Raw genomic sequence first — 23,656 nt, forward strand, 5'->3', positions numbered from 1 at the left:
GAACCTTGGGTATAAGGATCTCATATTATTTTACATATTGCATATATCTTTTCAGTAATGAGAATATTAACATTTTTTCTGACTATCTGAAATTGTAATGTAAAAATAATTTCTATCCATTGTTTATGTCTGCTATTAAAATTACTAAAAAATACATGAAAATGGGATTATTTTCCTAATACATCAACTCCTATTTTCAATATTTGACATATTAATTTTCCCTACCTGTCCTGTTTTATAATGCCTTGCAAACTGGTTAACCACTCGATAGTCATTTGCAAAGTACTCCATCAGAATTGAGGGAACTTCAGCAAAATCAGTAGGACATCTGGTTCCTAGAGGTAGAATAATTGTACACATTAGCATTTGCTGTTTTCATTAACACAAATAGTTAACTCTTCCCAAAATGTTTTGCAACTTTCAGTTTGGACTTTTGGTGAACTTCCATGTTCTTTCATTTATTAAGTCAATATTTTATTTCCATAGCATGATTGTACATATTGCCAGAAAAGCTTCATTATAATCCTACACATTTTACTACAAATCACAAAGTAAAACAAAATATTTGAACAGCTGGGTGAGGCACCTTATAAAGCTATGGATCACACCCTTTTTAAACTAAACCAGACTGACCCTGTGTGAAACACCAAATCTATTTAAGTGTCCTAAACCTAAATCAAATTACAATGTAAATAAAACTCTGCCTTAATCCCATTCACAGTTACAGTTTTTAGCTTCCATCTGTTTGCTGATCTTATTTATGCTTTTTATTAACCTTGCTTTATAATACCAAGTCATTCATCCAAGGAACACTCTTACAGACTGAAGACATGTTCTAAGTGCAATTATGTACTATCTTAGCAGTTAGTGTTTTCAAAAAGCACTTTCCCAAAAAGTTTACTTATTTACTCTAATCTTTATTAGCACTTTACACAATGGAAGTTACTAAGAAGTACAACACATCACTAAATCAAAGCTATATTTCTAATTTCTATATTGAAGTTAGGGATGTACAAATTTGTTGCTTTAGTAATGGACCCACTGGGTCATCACCTCTATCCCTGTCTACTAGAGACCATGTTAACATTCAAAACTAGTCTTAAATATAAGTATGGGTTTTGCTTCTACTGTACTTTCTTGAAGACTACTTTTTTAAGTCTCTCATCTTTAAAAATTGAAGAAAGATTTGTAATCTGAACTCGTAATATCTTCACACTCAATGTTTTCAGACCAATACTGCTCTTCAGCATAAATAGCATTTCCCACACTGTATTTTACCTCCTAAATTGAGAGAACCTGTAATATCTCTTGGTTGTCATTATCCAAAGCCAAGATTAAGTCAAAAAGACTACCCACTGCAGCTGTCATCTGAACCTGCTTCAGTTTGACTTCACCTTCAGACCACAGACAAAAAACCATGCCTGGGCACCGCATGAGGTTCCACCAGCATCTTTCTTAATCATTTGAATACTAATTGCTGTCAGATACATCTCTGATGTAATTTCACATTCACTCCTTTTACAGACACATTAGCTATTTGTAGTTCTGCATTAACACATGAAACTGTTCTGTTCTGTTCCTCCACCACTGTTGAAATATCCATTTGATAGCAAAAATTCTCTTTGTATTCTTTAAATGCATGATCTGCACTGTGTAGTTCTGAATTGCATTTTACTGACACTGCAGTACCCAGACATTCAGTTCTTATACAATATTCCACTCCTTCCTTTGTTCCATAACATTAGATTAGCAGTCTTCTTTTTCATTGTTTGAAAATAATTTTTAGAAAGCCTAAAACAAGGCAGGTCCCAAGACAAATGCCTGCAGAACTAACTGATGTTTCTCTAGCCATTTTTGCTTCTCAGTGCTCCTTAATAAAGTGACTGAATTCCTTTAATAACCACTAAAGAGACTCCTGAAAAAATATGTAATCCGAAAGTGAGAAAGGTAAAAGTTAAATACATACACTAAAATGACAGACAAACTTTAAAAGACATCTTAAGGGAAAAAGAAGCCCCAGCCCTGGAAGTGTTCAAGGCCAGGTTAGATGGGGCTCCGAGCAACCTACTCTAGTGGGAGGTGTCCCTGCCCATGCAGAGTGGTTGGAACTAGGTGATCTTAAAGGTCCCTTCTAACTCAAACCATTCTATGATTCTATGAAAAACATACACTACTATCCAAGCTTTGGGACCATTAGCAGCAGAGTGGGCTCCAGATTATTTGGGAATGTTAATCAAAAAAGGGCAGTGGGGGAGAGTAGGAAAGATGTCAAATACTCAGTCCATCTCAACTAGAATGTGAAATTTTTTGTTCCCATAATAGTCTGTAGTCACCATGTCTCCAGACTTTGCCACCTTAGTGTCTCACAAGAGCAGATGGCCCCTAACAGACAGTCCTGGGACAACTGTCACACATTTCAAACCCTAAGATAAAGGGTTCTCTGCAGAAACAACATGACTGACCTCTGACACTGCTTTTGCAATACTAGCTTTGCAATGAAATCCCCTAGGACTCAAGACTGCCTGGAGATAAGACAACTCTGAAACCCTAACTCTGAGCCCCAAAATTAGCCATTTCTTGCCCCTTCAAGACTTGGACATGTAGATGAATAAAATTAATCACAACAGGAGAACCCCACCAAAGCAGTTATTTTGAGTGGACTAGCACTCCCGGAAGTTGAAATGAGCAAGGTCATATGAATGAGACGGGTGGGGGAGAGAAGTTAACCATCCCAAGGAGGATACATATATACAGCATATACATATAGATACCATATATAGAGCTCATTTATTTCAACAATATCCAGAAGTGACATACTTCAAAAAACAGTTCAGTCTATTTTAATTTTAAGTGGAAGACTTAAGACAGAGTATTTTGTCATTCGGTGTAAACTGTCTGCTGATAAACATTAAAAAAAAAAAATCCTTCAGACAAGGGAGCTATGATTTCATCTGTTTGGCTGTGGGGTTTTTTAGTAAGTGTCTACTGCAAATGGGATTTCCAGCACACTGTTATAGAAGATGATATACCAAGCTGTACACAGGAAAGTAGCATGCCAAGCAGCTTTAGCCAGAAAATGCCTTTGACCCATTTGCCACAACTACAGAAAGCCACAGCAGCCTGCAAGCTGTCAGCATATAAACTCACTGCCACTACTTAAGAAGGACCACATGAAAAAGGTAGTATTCCTTTCCTCTGTATCCACTAAGCTGTGACTGTATATTCATTCATCTTCATTTACATTACAATGAAAGGCTTAGCAGTTAATCATGCTTACAAACACAACACATTGTTAATTTATCAACTTTGCTTTAATCAGAATCAACTAGAAAAGGCCTGGCTTTACACATTTTCCATTCTGCCAGTGTATGTTCTTTGAAAGAACTAATTTACTAATTTTCCCTAATTCAATTTCCCAAACAATTTCCAACCAAGAATTCATCATGCTCTTACACTAGCTAGGATTCCTTTTCAATCCTCCAACTATTCCAATATTATAAACTCCACATAAGACAAATTTGCAAGAGTGCATACCACCACTAGAAGAAAGATCACTAGAACAGAGAGAAGAGATACAAATGTCTAATTCTTAATAGGAGAAGAATAATATTCAAGTGTTGTTTGCTTGGGTTTTGGATAATATCTAGGGATCTGATATTGCATCTTCAGGTCATCAAAAATGCAGAAATATCAACATGACTCAAGCACTTCTGGTTCACACTCTTTTTTTCTTTTTTCTTTTTTTTTAATTTACTCCCCTCTTCCAGTAATTAAACATTTAACTAAAACAAAATAAATCACTATTCTGAGTTTCTTACCAGTGACATGTTGGTACCGAGTTCTTCCCAGCATAGAATGCATAGCATGTCCCATTTCATGGAACAGATTCTCCATCATGCCAGGACTCAGTAGTGTTGGTGCACCCCTTGTTGAATGGGGCAGGCTAAGCATAAGGACAACTACAGGCAACTGGTACTCTCCATTTTCCCTCAGCCGGCCTCCACGAACCGTAAAGTGACAGTCCTTTTAAAGATAAAAGCAAACATGTGGACTGTCAATGTCATTATATCAATGATACTAAAACAATGATGAAGTTATTAAATTAAACTATTAAATCAAACCTAAACATATACTCAGTTACACTAGTTGAATTGAAGGATCATTAAGAGTGCTGTTCAGCAGCAGCAAGCTCTCTTTGTTATTTCTTTATATTCATAAGGAAATGACCTTATTCCATAAAGAAAAGACTGTGTTGCTTTTAGAAAATAATTTGTATTTTTTAAAATTATCTAAACCTTTCATTTTTTCTAAAAAAATAATCACTAGCTCAAATAAATTTACTGATGTGTCATATCCATAATTTAAAGATTAAGTTCTCTCCTCATTCTTCAGCAGAACTTCTTTCTAAAACATACTGCACAGCATTCCTATTATATTGTGAAATATTAGCAAAACAGAGTAATATAGAAAACTAATGTAGATTTAAGGTTTGTCCACTTACCACCTCACTAAAATTGATAACTTGCAGATAGTTCCACAGAGTGAAGTGTCTATTGCATTGCATTGTATAGTTAATATACTGGCACTAGGACACCATGACTAAGTGAGCCACAACAGCTGGAACCATCAACAATTTTAAGTAGAATTTTGACTAAAATTAGTTGTCATTACGAGCTTTCACCTTTAGAGAGTATCAAAATATCAGATTGTTTATACTTTTAAATAGTAGGCCAGAAAACAGGAGTTTTAAAAACTCCTGTTATGTTATGACACTTCATAGTGCCTGTCATTCTGTAGAACCAAGAGTCTTAGTTCAGCCTATCAGGTGCTGGTTTTTAAATGAAAGGTTACAAATATATTTTACCTAAAACTACATTTAAAGTTACAGACTTTCCCTGTTTAAATATAATCTATTTTAAATCAAGATAACTTTTACTTACACTGCATGCAAATGTCCCTAAGCCCTACAGTCATTACTCAACTAAAACCCACACTGGAATCAGATCATAAATGTTACCTGATGTGGTTTATCAGGTCGCTGAAAGAAGTCACAATAGATGTATCCTAGCAAACCTTCAGTTTCATGAACAACAGCCTGAAGAAAAAAAAAAGTATCACTTCCACAGTGAAAACACTGATAAAATGTAGGTACATTCTTCTAATCCAAATATTTATAATGAACAATTGAAAAATAAATTAGGAATAATTAATGTAAAATCTGTTGGTAATTTCAGTTGGGAAAAAATACATACATCAAACTACAGCCATTTCTTCATTTCACTCAAAACTAATGAGTAAAAGATTCCTATTAAAAGTCATACTGTCTGTAGCCCCTAAATTGCTTCAGAAAAGCCAAGAGTAACACAAGCTGATTTACCACGGAAATATAAATAGAAATCGTAAGGAGTAATTATAAATGGACCTAGAGGATTTAGAGAATAGCAGCTCTTGTTGGAGGTGGAAGAGTATGAAGATCTGGCACTGAGTACATGGAGGGAAGACAACAGTGTAACCTGGGAACATGATGACTAAATTATTGCCAAATTTTTAACTCTCCTCTAAAAAGAGGGCAGAAAAATAAAGATGTAAAAACCAATCTCAAAGTAAAGATTACATACAGAATACAAAAAAATGAGGCAAAGGCAAGTGACTGCTAGAATTCTGAAACATCTACACCATTCTGTTCATCTGTAAATTCAAACTAAATAAACTAGCAGGGCTTATTCAGAAGGATGGCTTGAGTGGTACAACAATAATCCCCAAACAGAGAACCTACTTCTGACTCAGGCATCCTCCACACGGAGACATCTTATTATAAAGGCCATAAAATACAAAGCATACAAAAGGCACTTAAGAGAGTATAAAGCTCTTGAGGTTTAACTTCAGCTAAAATTAGACAACTAGTGTGTCCTTTTGGTAAGTACTCAAGTAATTTAAAACCAAAATCTGATTCATGGCTCAGAGGAACACACCATCTTGTTGACTTCCCTTTGTCATTTCAGATGCTGGGAACAAGAACACTTACCAACTTTCGAACGTCTTCAGACCAAACCTCTCCTCTCTGTGTCTGTTCAGCATAAAGGGAGATTCCCAGGAGCCGACTGAACAAAGAGTTCAACCCTTCCATGCATGCCCCAAGAGAGAAAAATGGACAGTACAAGCCAGGATCAATGTTGTACCTAAGGAAATACAAGAATCCCAAATCAGTCACTTAGTTGAGCTACACAAACTACAGTCTTCACCTCCAAGTCACAGCATGTGACAAAACGTACCAGATAAGCCTCAATCCTCCTGTTGAGCATGTTTGGCTTTATTTTTCAAATAGTGAAACTAAGTCACAAACTAGTCATGGCACAGTGCTTCAAAGTATCTTAGTTTTTCTTAGAGGATCATAGAATGGTTTGCGTGGGACCTTAAAGGTCATCTAGTTCCAACCCCCAATTCATGGGCAGGGACACCTCCCACCAAACCAGGCTGCTCAAAGTTCTGTCCAATCTGTCCTTTAACACTTCCAGGGATGGGGCATCCACATATATTCGAACTTTTATACCAAATTTAGCAGATGTTGACTATGATTTTCAGATACGTGGTGAAGATGCAGCTTAAACAGAGCATGGCAACACCATGGTTAGTGAGGCTGCAGCTTTTGACCCACAAGAGGCCACCAGCACTCAGGTGCCATTCCCAGGCCAAGGCTGTGCTGTGCGACTGATCAGAAAATGGAGCTGGCTTTGGCTGTGGTATAAGCCAAATCTTCAGCTAGGGCAGGAGACCAACCAGTAATCACTGCTTGTGTTTTGCTGGAGCAAGAGAAACACAGAAGACACAATCACCACCCATACATGAATTACACCTCAAGCTCTAGGACTCTGAACCACGAAGAAAGTATCATAAAGCTTTGAGACACGTTAAGATTTGTATGTGATGTGGAGTTCAAACATGTCCAAGCTTCCTGAGCCTAACATCAAACAGCATTTTCAAGACATTGTAGCCCAGAAAACACACATGGGGAGGAAAACACCATGCATCTCTACGAATACACATAAACTGAGAATGAACAATTTTAAAAACAGTTCAGAGATGTATGCAGCCTATACTTGAGCTCAAACTTCCTGAGACTCTGACCCTAAAAAGTAAACAAACTACAAGTGTATCAAGCAAACAAATGCTTTGCAAACTTAAACCTTCCACAAACTGTTCAGGGCCATACAACTCTTTGGAGATGACTGCAAAACCAGAACTGGAATCTGCTCGCAGTTGTGCATGCACTGCAAATGCCAAAAATATTCTTGCTACCTCATGTCCAAGTGTTATTTATACCATATTCCAGGGTCTCCACGTAAAAACCGTTTAGAGAATCACAGTATCAAAGAACGTTTGGGGTTGAAAGGGACCTCTGGAGATCGAGTCTAAACCCCCTGTCAGAGCAGGACCACCACAGAATCTAGGGCGGTTCACTCAGAAACGCATCCAGACGGGTCTTGAAAGTCTCCAGAGAAGGAGACGCCACAACGTCTCCCCCCAGTGCTCTGTCACCCTTACAGTAAAGAAGTTGAAGTGGAACTTCCTGTGTTCTAGTTTGCATCCATTGCCCCTCATCCTATCACAGGGCACCACTGAAAAAGAGACTGGCCCCTCCTTCTTGACACCCACCCTTCAGATATTTATATACATTAATAAATAGAGAGTGGTGATTATTATACCTTGAACTACCCGGAATCCCTAGTTTGTCTGTTTGTTTGCTAGTCAGTGCAATGTCATAGGAGTTACAAAGAAAGTGGTTAAAATGTGATAATATAAAGTAAATTTAATAATCAGATTCTAATAATCAATAACACACTTTGAAATTAGCATTGGATACTGAAAAAAAGCTACTGGTCCAGGAAGGGGTACATCTTCAAAAAATCTAATCTCTAATCCCAGTCTATACCCACTAAGCAGTAACATTCCAGACACCAAAACATAGATTTCATTCACAAGTTTTGAATTTGGTCCTACCTCATACATAAACTTGCTTTTCACAAATCAAGACCAGCTATCATTGAAGAAAGCCTAGCCCCAGACTTGCACTGATTCCAGGAAAACTTTCTCTTTGGGCTTATTTGGGAATAGAAATTAGCCAAAGCCTCAACTATCTGAAGCTGTTCTATAAGAAAAATCCAGTTCCTGGAATTATTATTAATAGATGATATTTCCTTTCAGTGGCAAGAGCAAGCATATGACTGACTGTTTTCTGAGCTCCCACCTTCAAGTTTCAATGTTACTCGCTGCAGCAAAAAAGGCGTAACACAAGATAAGATTAGAGGACAATGGGGAAAAGGGAAGAAATTAATTTTAAAGACATTAATCTTTCAGAAAAAAAGAATACTCAATAAGCAGAACAGGAAATCCTACAATCTCTACTAGATCAGTAAAACTGAAGTCTGGCAGGAGGGTGTGGGTGGAAGTAACTGGAAGAGTTTACAGACAAACTACATGTTCCCTCACTGAAGGTTCTTGCTTGATTCCAGGCACTCAAATGGTAGCAGCCATTAGCAACTTCATGGTTTCCAAATGACAGGATAAAAGCATCTGTTTGCTAGCAAATTATTACCCAACCTCAGTTATTCACAGCTTCATTACCTTAGTGAAACTGCAAGAAGACATTTCCCAGGAACAGTATTTCAGTGTTCAAATTCATGCTAATCTAAAACACCATACCACAACTTCTTGGCAGCAATAGGGACTGTGATTATGACAGCAAGCCAAACTTCTCTTCCCTCAGCCCTTTGAATGAAACTTCTAATGCTGTTCAGGGGTCTCGGTTTCTATCTTCAAAACACTCTCTGACCTGGGCCAGATTATCTAAAAGACCACAAAAAACTCCAAGATTAAGACTTCTACCAATACACTCCTTTAGCACTTTAAACTGCCCTGTAACAAAGACAGAACTTGTCTGTGTAGGATGCAGAACCTTTTTGACGGCTCATCCAAGACTGCAAAATTAATTTCTCCTGAAGCTAAAGGGGAAACTCAAAGTTCACCATCTTCTGTCCCAGGTGTATGGTGTTTCTTTGATTATTTTTTTCAAACACAAAACCAAGTGTAATTGAAAATGCACACAAAAGCCTCCCAACAAAACCCTACCAAAACAAGGCATTCCACTGCACATTACTTCTTTATTGATAGAATAAAAGGACAAAAACTTTAGTTAATGAATTAGCTGATAGTGACTGACTCCATACAAAAAGGGAGTCGAGTACCCGAAGTACTAGAGCTTAGCCTGCCCTGAACTGCTTACTGGTCAGAGCAAAGCAATCTTCATCATCTACATGTTAATACCTGTTAATGACCCTACTGTGCATATAATTATTTTTATTATACCACATGTTAAAGTATCAGCCATTCTAAGAAATACTTTACACACATTTTTCAAGCTGTTATGAACTGTGGGCCTGGATAGTTGTTTAGCTTTGTTCCTTCTATTTAAAATAAATATTAAAACATTAAAATAAAACTGCAAGAAGCAGCTGCTTTAATACGAGCACACTTTTTCTGGTCACTCTTTGGCAAACTGCCTCTACATTTATTCAGCCAAGTTACAATTTTTATCTCCAATAGGAAATGCATTCAAGTATTTTTGGGAAAAGGAATTAGAAAAGAAGTTACTACAACCCATACTGAACTACACTAACAGGCATTCTGCTACTAGTAAATGGGGTGACTGCTAAGGGTTACCGCTACAAGCAAGAAAGGTTAATGTTTTGGAAATCGACAGCTAAAATCACTGGAGTGCAATTGGGTGACAAAATCTGTAGAGAAGTGCCTAAAGACAGGTTTTCCTGTGTGCTGTTATCTGCAGCTTGCTTGCTGCACCAGCTGAACAGACAGGCAGAATTCAACTGGGAGGATGAGCCACATGGCATACAACGCAGGAGACTGCATGGAAACACGGTTTACAGCACTTCCTAAGGAAGAAAAAGCATTCATGTCAGCTAATCAAGTCATCAAGCCAGGGCAAGAATGAAACATCCTGTATGGATACCCTTTCACTTAAAATGTGAGTTCTGGGCCCCACTGAGGGGATTCAGAGTGCTTCAAACAGGCACTGAGGATGCCTATGTCAGCAAAGGCAGGCAGAAACATAATGCCACTCTCAGGCTTAGCAAGGTACCAACTAGAGCTAACTAGCAGAAGCTCTGAGCTCAGCTACTAGCTTTTGTTCCTCTCTGGAATTTAGGCTTCCTTGACTGTACTGCATGTTGTACACCTGAATCCCAAAAGGATGAACAGCACAGCCTTTCCTATGGGACGATGCCTTTGAAAATGCAGGCAAAGGAGACGAAAAATGGTGGTCTGATGAATCACAACAGAACTTTGCAGACAAATATGTACTCCAGTCAAAAAATATTTCTTACCAAAGAACCTTTTTTCTAGGGTATCTGAAGTAAAAAAATAGGTATGGTTTGATTTTTGTTACTTACAGTGCTACAAAGTTTTCCCAACTACTCTTGAACTTGAGCATGGAAGTTTTCTTAAGCCCTTCTGTGAAACTTAGAGATCTGAATGCACTTCTGGAAGCGCAGGAAAAGGAAATACCAAAATTTCTATGTTACAGACACACACACCAGTAAACACAATTATTAATCTAAAATAAGACTTCCTGAAATCAATAAGGTATTTTTACATGACTAGATACTAAACAATAAGAAAAATTTTAAAAGATTGCTTTTGGTTTAGATGTAAAAAATAAAGGGATCCCAATATATAAATCTCACTCTGAACAAAACAGGAACAGCATAAAGAAATATATACATAAACTCCCTATAGAAAATAATATTTTGCTCTGTGCCAAACTCCCAGTTAGCTACTTAGACTCAAAGGCAAAAAAAAAAAAAAAAAAAAAATCAAGAATTAAAAGTAACCCTTTAATTGTAATTATGCACCTTAAATTGTTTTGTTATTCTTGTAGAATTGCACAATTCATATACTTAAATGTCCAAAACACTGAAAGACTGAGAAGCACAAAAATGAACAAAAGAAGTTTGTTCTGCTTTCATTTTGTCTTAAAATTTATTCCTGTGACTTAATTCACTCTCAATATCTGATCTCAAATGCAAAAAGCATTTGTGTTTATAACAAAGCCCAGGAAAAAATGAACGTTTTCTCATGTACTTTATGTCAGAACGTGAGCTTAGAAACTTTACAAAGAGAAATCTCAGTATCACCATAAAGAAAGCAGAAATATCAAATAGTTTCTTTGATATAAATTCCTGCTTTATATTAAAGGATAAACCATGTTTAAAAATCCCAACACCTTACTTTTACAGTATGCAGCCCAGCACTATTTTTAAAAGAAGTAATGTAGCCAAAGCAATTTTATAAAGAAGTTAACCAACACTATGAGGTTTGGTTATTCTACAAGAATAGCAGGCTTCAAACAAAAAGGCTGTGTCCCTGTGAAGAACAAAGACGTAGTTTGTGATAATAAATAATTATTTCTAAGCTTGCATGACTTCACTGAGTCTAAATAAAATGCAGACTTCTAAAATCACTTTCATTTAAGCTGTATAGTTGGAAGAAAACTAAGACTGTTTTGTGTAGCATAACTTTCATCTATTCTATTAAGAATGCTTTTTATAAACTTGGAGATATTTGAGTAAGAATGACTGTTCTTCAGAACATGAGCATTCAGACTCTTTAACTGCAAACTAGCTGCTTGGCAAGAATTCTTATCAGTGACTATTAAATGCAGTCCCTGATATATCCTGACTTCTTTTTTTTAACAATTATTACCCTGTTATGTCCACAAAAATATAGAATAGTAGGCTATCTTTAATAAAACAGATTCTGTCAAAACTTTCAAAGAAACTTGAAAAATGCTTGTTAGTGGAAGATGAAAGTGAGATGAACCCCTCAGGTTAACTTAAAGAGATGAAGACAAGGAAAACCCCTTCCAATTTTAATTACATGCCAGACTAGGAAATTTAATTCTTTACCTGAAAGGAGACTCTAAGCCATGATTTATAGAAGACTCTGGAGTTCTTAAAAATCATAATGATATAGAAAACCTTTGCACTCTCATCAACTATAAACTAGCACCTGTATATCATGCTCCTTTTTTTTTCTTTTCTGTTACTTGTACTTCATAGAATATTTTGGAGTAGGTCGGGGGTAATTCAGAATATTGGTTTGTTATTGACAATACATACTGACAGTACATATTTTTTAGATTTGACTTGGTTTTCAAATCAAAACCAACTTCCTTGTCCTTCCACAATGTTTTCAAAAAAGGAATAATTCTTGAAACTTGAATTGTGCTTCACAGCAAGCCTTTTCAATCACTTCCAGATTTTCCTCCAGAAAGCTTAGTGACTAAGTTAAGTGTACTTTTTGCACTTAAATTAGTTGTTTTAATAGAAGGCATGCCTTTCCTTGCTTATAAACAGATAGTTATAGAAAGTTTTTCTTCTATATGAGCACTTTGGTTGAAAGATTTTCTGGTTCTTTTAAATTTTGCTTTATTTTTCCATTTCAGCCTTTGAACACAGTGACAGCTTTCTCACATACTCCACAAAGGATCTGGGCTGTTTTTCCATGTAGTGTTCCCAACAAAGAACACGCTTTCGTAAAACTAAAAATTATTTAACAAAAAGCAGCTATAAACAATTTTGTTTACAAGTAACTTGCAAACCTCAACATTAGTTGCAGCTTTTAACAACTTGAGAAACATCCAGTCATTCAATGCCTTGGGTATTGAACCTACCCTCTGAAAACGCAGACTGCCCACTCTAACAGAATAAGAGAATGTTAGGGGTTGGAACGGACCGCTGGAGTTCATCGATCATCGAGCCCAACCCCCCTGCAAGAGCAGGACCGCCAAGGGCAGGTCACACAGAAATGATCAGATGGGTCTTGAAAATCTCCAGAGAAGGAGACTCCACAATCTGTCTGGGCAGCCTGTTTCAGTGCTCCTTACAGTAAAGAAGTTTTTACCCATGTTCAGGTGGAACTTCCTGTGTTCTAGTCTGCGTCCATTGCCCCTTGTCCTATCACAGGACACAGCTGAAAGCAGCCTAGAGTTCCAACAAGAAAGAAGATGCTCAGCTGGTCACCCCAAGATTCAAATGCCTGCAATTGCTGCGGTCGCTTCTCTTTCCTAAGAAGCAGGAAACTGGCTTATTTTGGCACTGATTTGTTCATCCCCAAGGCCAGTCTTAATTACTTCTGCAGTACCAAAGAGACCAGCACAGAGCACATTATCCTGCAAGCACATCCCAGTTAAAAGTTGAATAAAATCTGTGACATTTTGGCAAAAATCCCAAAAGTGAATTATAGCCAGTGAAGTCAGCCCAGCCTAGTAAGCACCAAGGGTTAGGGAAACAGGAGTCAACACCAGATACACTAAGTTCACCACTGATGGTTCTCAAGAACAGCTCTTTGCCTCTGTCAGAACTGGCCTGAGCACAGTCAATCCCATATTTAAGGCAAATACTTGACCTCAAAAGGTCTCTTCCAGTATTTTGGGCTTTTGTATGATCCAGAAGAAGTCAGCAAGGGTACAACGTCCTTGCAAGATCAGGGCTTTGCAAATTATAACTGCAGCTGCACTAACTGAAAACTAATGGGATATAATTAATACTATGGCGCTTGCCTGCACTAAAACTCAACAGCATTGTTTTTATAATAAACATATCAGACATCTTCTTACTTGTCAAGAGGCTGAAGCATGTTCTAGCATTCACTGTTTTATTACCTTTAGCCTGCCAAAATTCTTGAGGTTCTCCTAATTACTCTATCTTCTTTTAAGATACTACTACAATGAATTTCAGACTTTTGTCTCTAGTTTCTCTTAAACGTACATTTGTACTGACAGCTATTTTGTCTGCCTCTGAACCTATAGCTACAAAAACATTATACTGTTGGAAGTGTGGGCTTAAAGCCACAGATACCGCTTAATATAATTAAAAAAAAAAACAAACAACACAAAACTATCCTGTTACCATCAACGATAGACTTAGACTTTTGAAGTAGGATTAAGTTTCCAGAGAAAAGACTTGGTGAAAGCCAACAGAAACAGAATTACTGTGGCTAAGTTTACAGAAAGAAAAAATGAAAAATGTACTCTGTGAATTAAGTCTGGAGCTCCTCCTGCTGTTTAACTTCCAAACAGCAGAAATGGTCAGTAACAACTGCATAAGCAAAGAGTGAAAATCAAGACAGCCTGGTATGACAGGAAATGTTATTAGAATTCTGTAGTCCAAACATTTGTGAATATCCCACATTCTTCAGAAGTAAATATCCAGCTCTTAAAACTAATTATGAGGAATTTAATGAAGGATTTTTTTCCTTAATCCTCTCCTAAAACAGAGTTGACAAATATTTAGAATATAAAATATAAAAATACATTTATAATATACAACATAGATATATAAAACAGACACATTAAAAATACATCATGAGTTTCAGTGTCATTTGAGACAAATTGATGTAGCTGGTCAAAATCTGGAGAACTGAGGAGGAAGTAAATGATCAAATCAGGATCACAGAACCTAATGTCAGCTCACAATATTTCTGTTTGCAAGCATGATCATTTAGACCAAAATGGGAAATAGTAAATCTTTTTCAATAGACACAGACACTGCCCCATCTAATATTCCTTGCACCTGTTACTGGTGCATGTGTGACATACTAGATTGCTAAGTTACTTAATCAAGAACTAAAACCCCTGTAGTCTCCTTTATACCTTGACTTGTAAAGATAATCTGCATTATTATGTATCTGATGATATCTACAAAAATTTGGTTCCGTACATCAACTGGAGCCACAGTGACAAAAGTAGTTCAAAAGAAATACCCAAAAGCATACACTTGCTTCTCTTTCAAGAAAAAAAAAAATATTACTAGGCAGAAAGAAAAAAAATTCCTACAGAAATCCACCACTCAGATGAGTTCTGAGTCCCAAAATAAGACAGACAAAAGTGTAAGCCATGCTCTGTGCACAGCACTATCACAAATAGTGATAGTGATTCTGCAGAAATGCCAGAAGACACAAGTATGAAGTAAATTTCTTCCAAAAAAGGGAAACCTTGAAGAATAATTCATCTAGAAACAAAGAATACTAAGAATGACAGGAATTCATGACAGGTAAATATATCTAGTTCGAAAACACTTTTTGTCATTCCATGATGCAAAACCACAAAATAAAATAGGATCCAATAAGTAAGAATAATTTATTGAATAATTTATCTTAAAAATAAATTAAACCTGATACAATTTTTAAAAAGAAATCAGAAATTATAAATTATTTTCTCAGGAAAAAAAAAAACACTAAACTAACAAAAACAAGATAAGTTTTCCTTAGAGATGTAATAATTGGCTCAGTTAGAGAGGGAGTAACAACAAACAGCCAACAGTCAAACTCCTGCCAGCATGAAGCATGGTGACAGACAGTGTTCTCATCTTCCAGTTACAAGTGTTGAGCTGAACATACCATGGCTTCCAAGGCACATTCAAGAATGGACGTGGTCAAACAGTGTTACGTAGAAATACAAGAAAATGGATAGTGAATTCACATTTACATAGGCGGTAAGTGGCAAATGGAACATGTTTAGCACCCAGATGTGAGAAGGTATATTCCTGTCTGGTTGTTGTATGAATACTCTCTGACTCCTGCCTAGTTTTAGTCATAAATAAAGCCACTGATACTACACAGTGGAGAAGTTTTACTTTCCAGGGCAGATTACCCAGTATCCGGTACCCTATTAAGTACCTACAATAGGGGCAGACTAAATGTAAACATTGTTAAGTCACTAACAGATCAAAAACTTTTCCCAAAACCAGAAAACTATATACAGAAAACAGGACAGTGAAAGACCTAAACCCTTGGGATTTAGCAAAACCTTTACTCGGCAATGGTGAGGCCACACCTCAAACCCTGTGTTCAGTTTTGGGCCCTCACTACAAGAAGGACATTGAGGTACTGGAGCGTGTCAAAAGAAGTGCAACAAAGCTGGAGAAGGGTCTAGAGCACAAGCCTGAGGAGGAGCAGCTGAGGGAATAGGGGTTGATTAGCCTGGAGAAAAGGAGGCTGAAGAGAGACCGCATCACTCTACAGCTATCTGAAAGGAGGCTGTAGCAAGGTGGGGGTTTGTCTCTTCTCCCAAGTTACAAGCGATGAAACAAGAGGAAGTGGCCTCAAGTTGTGCTAAGGGAGGTTTAGATTGGATATTAAGAGAAAATTTCTTCACTGGATGTCAGGCATTGAAAAGGGCCGCCCAGCGAGGTGGGTGAGTCACCATCCCTGGAGGGATTTAAAAGACATATAGATGCAGTGCTTAGGGACATGGTTTGGTGGTGCAGTTGGCAATGCTAGGCTAACAGTTGGACTTGATGATCTTAAAGGTCTTTTCCAACCAAAACGATTCTATGATGCACTGCTGCACACAAAGAAAGCTGCTTTTCCTTCCCTGTTGTGCAGATGCTTGTATACTTGCCACAAACAAGAAATCCATGCATCCACTGTGTGTTCTGGCATTGGCTACTGGGAGCAGACCCAGGAGCTGGCCATCTCCTCTGCACAGAAAGTTCTCTGCACCCTGGACACAAACTCTGCTGCACATGCATAACTCAGTTCCCATTTGAGTCTACAGTAGCTTACGACAAGGCCAATATTAGGGCTACTGTCTCAGAAACAAAGCACAAGAATGCAGCAGAACAGCCAGGCCAACTGCTGGCAATCCTTCCATTCCATGACTATACTGCTATAGCTTTCTGACCCAGAGTAAACTACTAATCAGATACAGCCACTCTAAGCTTGTTTGAAAACCAAAAATCTCTACATCTGCAGTGAAGGAAGATTTTTGCCTCCTCCTCTTGTGAAAGAAGCACAATTTTAAATTACCTTTTCCAACACAAACCTAAAAGGTCACTGCTGCTGATCAAATAAAGGCAACATGCAGGGCTCACGTCTTTCAGAGCTGGCATCTCATTATATGGAAAGGTCTTTGCCCTATTTAAGTCTGTGCAGAGGATTTATTTCCCAGTCTTTGCAGGAGAGATGAGAATGAATTCTACTCATGAACAGTGAAAATCTACTAGAGAAGTTGGTGTTTCAAGTCTATAGAAGCAGATAGTAAGTGCACTTTCATATTTTAACTGTATTTCAATTCTTACTGAAGAGGAGTTGGATTGTATTCCGGGATCAAAATTTATTTTTAAATTTCCTGCAGCTCAGCTAAGAGCTTAAAAGCAAAACAAAAACAAGGATTTCCCAGATGTTCTGAAACTGTTTCATCCTCTTGTATCTTCAAAAAAGGGCCAACACTTCCCCATGAAAAAACAGAGAAGCAAAAAGCTTCTGCAGGCATTCCAGCAGTAACTAAGAAATGTACAAACAACTGCCCCGCCAGATACTCTTTATTTCTCATATTGAAGTACATCTTCAAAGAAGGAAATCCTGTTTACATTGAGGAGTTGCTTTATCCTTATTGCAATGAATGAAATAAGGACATTCATTTACATTACAATCATGAACATAAGAAGCTTACCTCTCAGCACGAAGGGCACCACTGTAGTAAGGGTGATCCCACGGCATCAGCTTCTGAAAAGGAATTCCAGCTTATAATTAGAATAATGGAAAATAAGTGAACGAAAAGTAAAAGGGTTTTTTCCTTTGAACATTTTTGCAGTTTCAACAAGTCATAGAACTTTTAAACATAATGGGAAATATTCAGTACTAAAAACATAATCAGAAATAGCATCCTGTATTTTAACTTTAATCCTGCTTTTTCAACATATGCTTGAAGATGGTACTTTTTATTCCAATATATAATAGTACTTCATACCAGATTTCACAAAACACTCAATTCAAATAAAAAGATAAATCTAGTTATGTAGAGAATTAGAATATATACAACACAGTATGCACACTGAACATGCACCTAAGCTAAAGTCTAGCCTTTATTTTTCAAATTAGTCAATTCATTCAAAAAAAAGTAATAATAACTTTCATGACTTTCTGTATTGATTGTCTCAGTATCACTATGTATAAACTAACAGCTATCTTCCACTCAGTGCTTGGCTTTAATACAAATAGCAGCTAAGCAGTTCAAAAGCATCTGAAGTCAGAAGACAGCTTCTCCTCCTAATTATACCATGTGTTGTACACTAAAATACAGTCATTTTTTCTTGTAGAACTAAATTAACTTATTCTATATTTTAAAAATAAACAAACAAAAAAACAACAAAACACAAAACAGAAAACCACACATGAATATTTAACTTACTGAATTCTGGGGGTTGAGCTTCATTTTCATCTTAGTCATCATTTCAAAATCTTTTTGAGTTCTGAAAAATATTTTTACAATGAAAGTGTTGATGAAAGATTTTTGAGCAACAGAATACAGCACACAATACTACTCCATCCTAAGAAAATACCCATCATCAGAGATTTCTAATACTGTATAAAATGGCAGGCCCATATACTTCAGTAAATGAACTTTTTAATTCTGTCATTCAGGTACCTTCAAATCAAGTCCCTCTTACTCTGACTGTATGCCTCCAAAGCATTTTCTTTCTTTTAACATAACCCATTTATACAGAGTGACAAAACTGTTTTGTGCTGTGTGGAAGTAAGGGAGGCAAGAAAGACAAACAGGTCAATTTGCTTATAGATGCAAAAGATACAGAACTGTGCGTACAGGGAGAAGACCAAGAGAGGTGTTCTTCAACACTTAAATTTGGTCTTCTTGTTTGCTGTTGCCTGCATTTCTTGGCACATCATGTGCTGCATTCAGTCCTGGGCATTCTCTGATCACAGACAGAATTTACTCTAAGCTGAAAGCTCCCCTCAAAACTCTTGAGATCTTAAACCTGAACACATAATAAGCAGCATCGACTAACTTAGTGCACAAGTCCCTCCATTCTTGAAATGAAGAGTACAGTTAGAAAAATAAGTTAGTGAAAAAGACATACCTTTTAGACAACTGGTCAGAAAGCTTCTCCAGAAACTGTCTTACTGTCTCTAGAAGTAAAATGGGAGGGGAAATAGAAGTAATTTCTTCCCTTAAAAGATGTTAAGTTTACATCAAAACTTTCCAAACAAAACAAGCTCCCTTAGGACAACAAAGTTCCTTTCAGAACAACAAACTACTCTCTTGACCACTGTGCCATCATTTCAAGAGAATTTAGTACCACACTTACTTAGTTACATGCTGGGATAATGGCAACTTCATAATCTATGAGTATTATTCTGAACAAAAACACTGGTTCCTACTCAGTGAGTATTGCCACTTACAGAAAGCACCAGTATTGCATACAGCAAAACGTAACTGCAATAAAAAACTTCACTGGAAGAAGTACATCTAAACTTAGCAAAGGAAACTTAACAACTTTTGACCTCTAATCTAATACAAGGCATCTGATTTCTCTCCATGTCCTTCCACACATGCCTTATACCTGGATCTTTGGCCATTGTTCCCTGAAGAGCCCTGTGGGCAAAGGTGTCATACCCAACCAACTGTGCCAGACTGTGTCGGCTAGCAAGCAGTTCTTCTAAACGACTCAACTGCTCAGCATTTGGGTACAGAAAAATCTTGTAAGCAGCTTCTCGCACCTAATAGGACAAAAATTCAAAAGATCACATTACTACAGTGCCATTTTTAAAGGAAACAAATGATGCAACAGGTACTGTTGGAAAAAGGCCTAAATCCTTTTAGTAACAGTAATTACAACTGCCTGAAAATTGTGGATCTTTTATGCATTAAAGATAAAAAGAGGAAATGCAATGAGACAACTTAACAGATCAGACTACCAAAAAGGGTCCTGTTCTCTGCTCCTGTCAACAGGCCCTTCTCTGCTTATTGCCTCCCTCCTTCTGCCAACATCTGTTGCTTCTGAGACCACTGTGGCCTGCCTTTACGCACTAAACTTCCAAAAATAAACCCAAATGAAAGCCAAATTGTTCTCTGCACATCAACTAAGCTGGATTATGGAAGGATCTGATAAGAACCAGAGACAGGGTCAAGGAAGAGAGAAAAGAGGAAGAGAAAAGCCTTATTTCTTTTGAAGTAGCAAGCTATTAGTCTGGCCATCTGCACATGGACAATCAGTCTTTCTCCTACTTCTGGTTTGAGCTTTTTAATAACCCTCAAAAAAATTCTTCAAGCCTCAGAAAATCTGGTAGAATGCTTTTTATGTTTCACAAACCAATTGAAGGTAATTTTTATTTTGTACATACGGAACAAGCTGAAGAAATTCAGCAACTACTTATGTTTGCCTTCACTTGAAATAAGCTTCTGTCTTAAAAATACAACTATAATGATTCACAAGTAATTTTGTACCTGTTGTGTTACACTAAGCTTTCATTTTTTAAAAAAAAAAGCAAATAAAGAGATTATTCCTCTTCCTTGAACATGGTTCAGCAGTGTGTCTTTGCAGCAAAGGCCAACAGCACACTGAGCTCTATTAAGAAGAGCACGGCCATCTGCTGCACGAATATGACTGCTTCCCTGTACTTGGTACTGCCCAGACTGCACTTGGAGTACAATGTCCAGATTTCCACAGGACAAGAAAGACATTGACATACTGGAATGGGTCCAGCATAGGGCCACCAAGATGTTTAGGGGCTGGAGAACAAGACAGAGAATCGAGGCTGAGAGAGCTGGGTTTGTCTAGCCTAAAGAACAAAAAGCTCAAAGGAGATCTTAATCTTTACCTACTTATCTACTGCTCTAGGGAGTAGAGAACATGCAGCCAGATTGTTCTTGGAGGTGTAGAGGAAGAGGAGGAGATGTAACAGACACGGGTTCAAAGATGAAAAATTCCAATTTAATATCAGGAGAAAAAAAAAATAGTGAGGGCGATCAAACAGGCTGCAGAGACATAATGGAATCTCCATTCATGGAAAGTGTTCAAAACTCAACTGGACATATCACTGAGAAACCTGATCTACTTGATCCTGCTCTGAACAGGATCATATTCAAACTGACAAGCTTGAGAGGTCTCTTCCCACCTAAATCATATGATTTCCAAAAAGCCTCTCCAAAGATCTGGCTCAGTGAAGTCATACCTTCAGTAGCAATTCTATAGATCACACAATTTCAGGACAAGAGTTTATAGATGGCATGCACTAAGTTTTGTTCCTTTATTTACATCCTATCAGTGCCATAATTTAATGAATTTCAGTTTCTTACAGAAAATTAACATTACAGCTTGGGTTCTACCACAGTAAGTTTCTCTAATTTTTGTGACAAATAAGATTTCAAATTCATCTTGATTATTTAACTATCTACTAAGTGAAAACAGAATACTCAAGTGTTGTAATACTCTCCTGACCCTAGTGTTTTATCTAAAAGACTAAAGAAACCACTGCCACATTTCCTATTGCCAGGAATTCTCCCTTTCCAGCTGCAAGACTTCGCGTTTGTCCTTCTTGAATTACATAAGGTTCCCACTGGACCACCCCCTAAGCCTCTAGGCCACTCTGAATATCAGCCCTGCCTTTCAGTGTATCAATTATTCCTCCCAATTTGCTATCACCTGTAAGCACGGTAGGCAAGCACTCACTTCTTCTAGGTCATCAATAAAGATGTTAAACAGGAGAGGTCATGGGACAGACCCCTGCAACAATTCTTTCATAACCAGCCTTCCAGTAGAGTACAACACTTCAGTAACTACTCTCTGAATCTGATAATGAAATGAGACTTTTTACCTATCTGACTGCCCACCAATCCAGACTGCAATCTTGTAACTTGGATCACTCCATAAGCTTCCTAGGGATCAATGTGAAGCGAAGCTGAATGTAGCTCCCCAACTTGGGTTTTTTTGGTCTTTCTGAAGGTGGATGGAACATCTTGTTTCCCAGTCACTGGGATTCCTCCCTAATCATCACAGCCTACCTTCACAGCAAGCCTTTCAATGACCATAGGCAGCTCTTTCTGGACCTTTGGATGCAGCCCATCCGGTCCAAAGGACTTCCACAGGTTGATCTGTTAAGTAATCCCAAACTGGATCCTCACCTACTGCTAATTGTTCTTCTCTTTCAGCCCTTTCACAAAGCAGAGGTGGGCTGGGAGAACTCATTGGTGAACACTGAGGCAAATGAAGCAATCAGCATCTCAGCCTTATCAGTGTCTCTCGCCACTAGTCACCCACCTCACTCAGCACTGAGCCCACCTTTTCATTATCCAGTCTTTCAGTACTAATGCAGCAGGAGCTGCTCTTCTTGTTGCCTTTGATGTCCCTTACAAGTTGCAACTGCAGCTGAGTTTTGACCTGACATCATCCCTGCACGTACAAGCAGTATCTCTACTTTTCTCCCTTGTAACTTGTACCTGCTTCCACCCCATGTCTGCTGCTTTTTGGAGGTGAAGCTCTTTTATGAGTACCCTGCTTGCCAAGCCTGGTTCCTGATACATCTGCTTGGCTTTCTAAGGATCAGGGTGCACTGATACCAAGTATCTTAGTATCCTCATATGCTTGCAGCATGCTGTCTTTAAAGAACTACCAGCTTTCTTGAGGTCCTTCACCCTTCAGAGCTGCATCCCACGAGATCCCACCTCCCGGTTTACTGAATGAGCTGAAATCTGTTTGCCTGAAATTGAAGATCTGTATTCTGCCCCTCTTCTTTTTCAATCCATTCAGGATCTTTGCCTCCATTGTTTCATACCTTCTATAGTCAGGGCTGTCACTGATTATTATGTTCTAAAACAGTTTTTCCTTCTTAGTCATAACATCATAATCATAAAGCATATCAGTTTTCCTCAATAACAAGTAAAATAACTGATATTCACTTTTGTTATAAAGTATGCCAAAGCAAACTTGGGGAATACACACCAGATCATCGGGACAATCAGCATGCAGACCAGCAATTTGTAAGTAATTGCCTTCAGCTGTAAAATTATACCGAATATGCTCTGGCAAAATATGCTTGTCAATCTTGTTGGGAAGGTGAGTTCCTGTCAGAAATTCATTACATAAATCCAGTATTTTGACATTGAGGTTGACTGCCTTCTTACGCTGTAAGAAAAATAAAATACAAAATCCATCATCTCTTCACATAGTACAAGCAGAACATAACATTTATAAAACCTTAAAGGACATTTCCAGAAACTGAGTAGAAAATACAACACTTAAGATGAGACCTACAGCATGAACAAAATCTTAACGTAGAGATGAAATCAACAAGATCAGATGCTCGTACAGATTACAGTTTCATGCAGGATTGAAATTTGAAAGAAAATGACTATGTATTTGCAGTAAGAAAATGTACAGTGGAGGTTAAACAGAAATTACATTAGCTTTGCTAGGTGCTTGGGAAGCACTTCCAAAACTACGTCTAATGTGAATGGTACGTAAAACACAGCGAAGAAAAAAAGAAGCATCACTGAGATAGATAGATAAATAAATCCTATTAGCATCCTGAAATAGATACAGAATTACAGTTTTCTTGTTACTCTTTGTATTGCACTGTTTTATGCAGATCATAAAGCATTTATGGCATTTCAGCCTTTCCTTGAGGAGTCTGTGATTTAGGGTTTTTTCACCATCATTACAGTACTTAACACACTTATCCTTATTGTAAGATTTGCTTTCCTGTACTTGCTCGTGTTAGTAGGAAATTCTCTCTGTTGCCTGTGGGGTTATAGCTCAAAAGGCTGAGGGCACAGATACACCAT

At 37.6% G+C, this 23,656-nt stretch overlaps 1 protein-coding gene across 1 annotated transcript in view; it reads right to left on the bottom strand.

Annotated features, from left to right (window-relative positions):
- The window catches only part of MIPEP (mitochondrial intermediate peptidase), a 68,820-nt gene that overhangs the window by 34,791 nt on the left and 10,373 nt on the right, over positions 1-23,656 (bottom strand). The window contains exons 6-14 of the mRNA XM_051626321.1: positions 22,815-22,997; positions 19,437-19,593; positions 18,954-19,002; positions 18,266-18,326; positions 17,528-17,580; positions 6,026-6,179; positions 5,018-5,095; positions 3,819-4,023; positions 226-335 (exon numbers count right to left, since the gene is read on the bottom strand). Of these exons, the coding sequence (XP_051482281.1) occupies positions 226-335; positions 3,819-4,023; positions 5,018-5,095; positions 6,026-6,179; positions 17,528-17,580; positions 18,266-18,326; positions 18,954-19,002; positions 19,437-19,593; positions 22,815-22,997 (1,050 nt within the window). The remainder of the gene's footprint in view (positions 1-225; positions 336-3,818; positions 4,024-5,017; positions 5,096-6,025; positions 6,180-17,527; positions 17,581-18,265; positions 18,327-18,953; positions 19,003-19,436; positions 19,594-22,814; positions 22,998-23,656) is intronic.

The sequence above is a fragment of the Apus apus genome, chromosome 1 (assembly GCF_020740795.1).
Source record: "Apus apus isolate bApuApu2 chromosome 1, bApuApu2.pri.cur, whole genome shotgun sequence".
Taxonomy (NCBI): Eukaryota; Metazoa; Chordata; class Aves; order Apodiformes; family Apodidae; genus Apus; species Apus apus.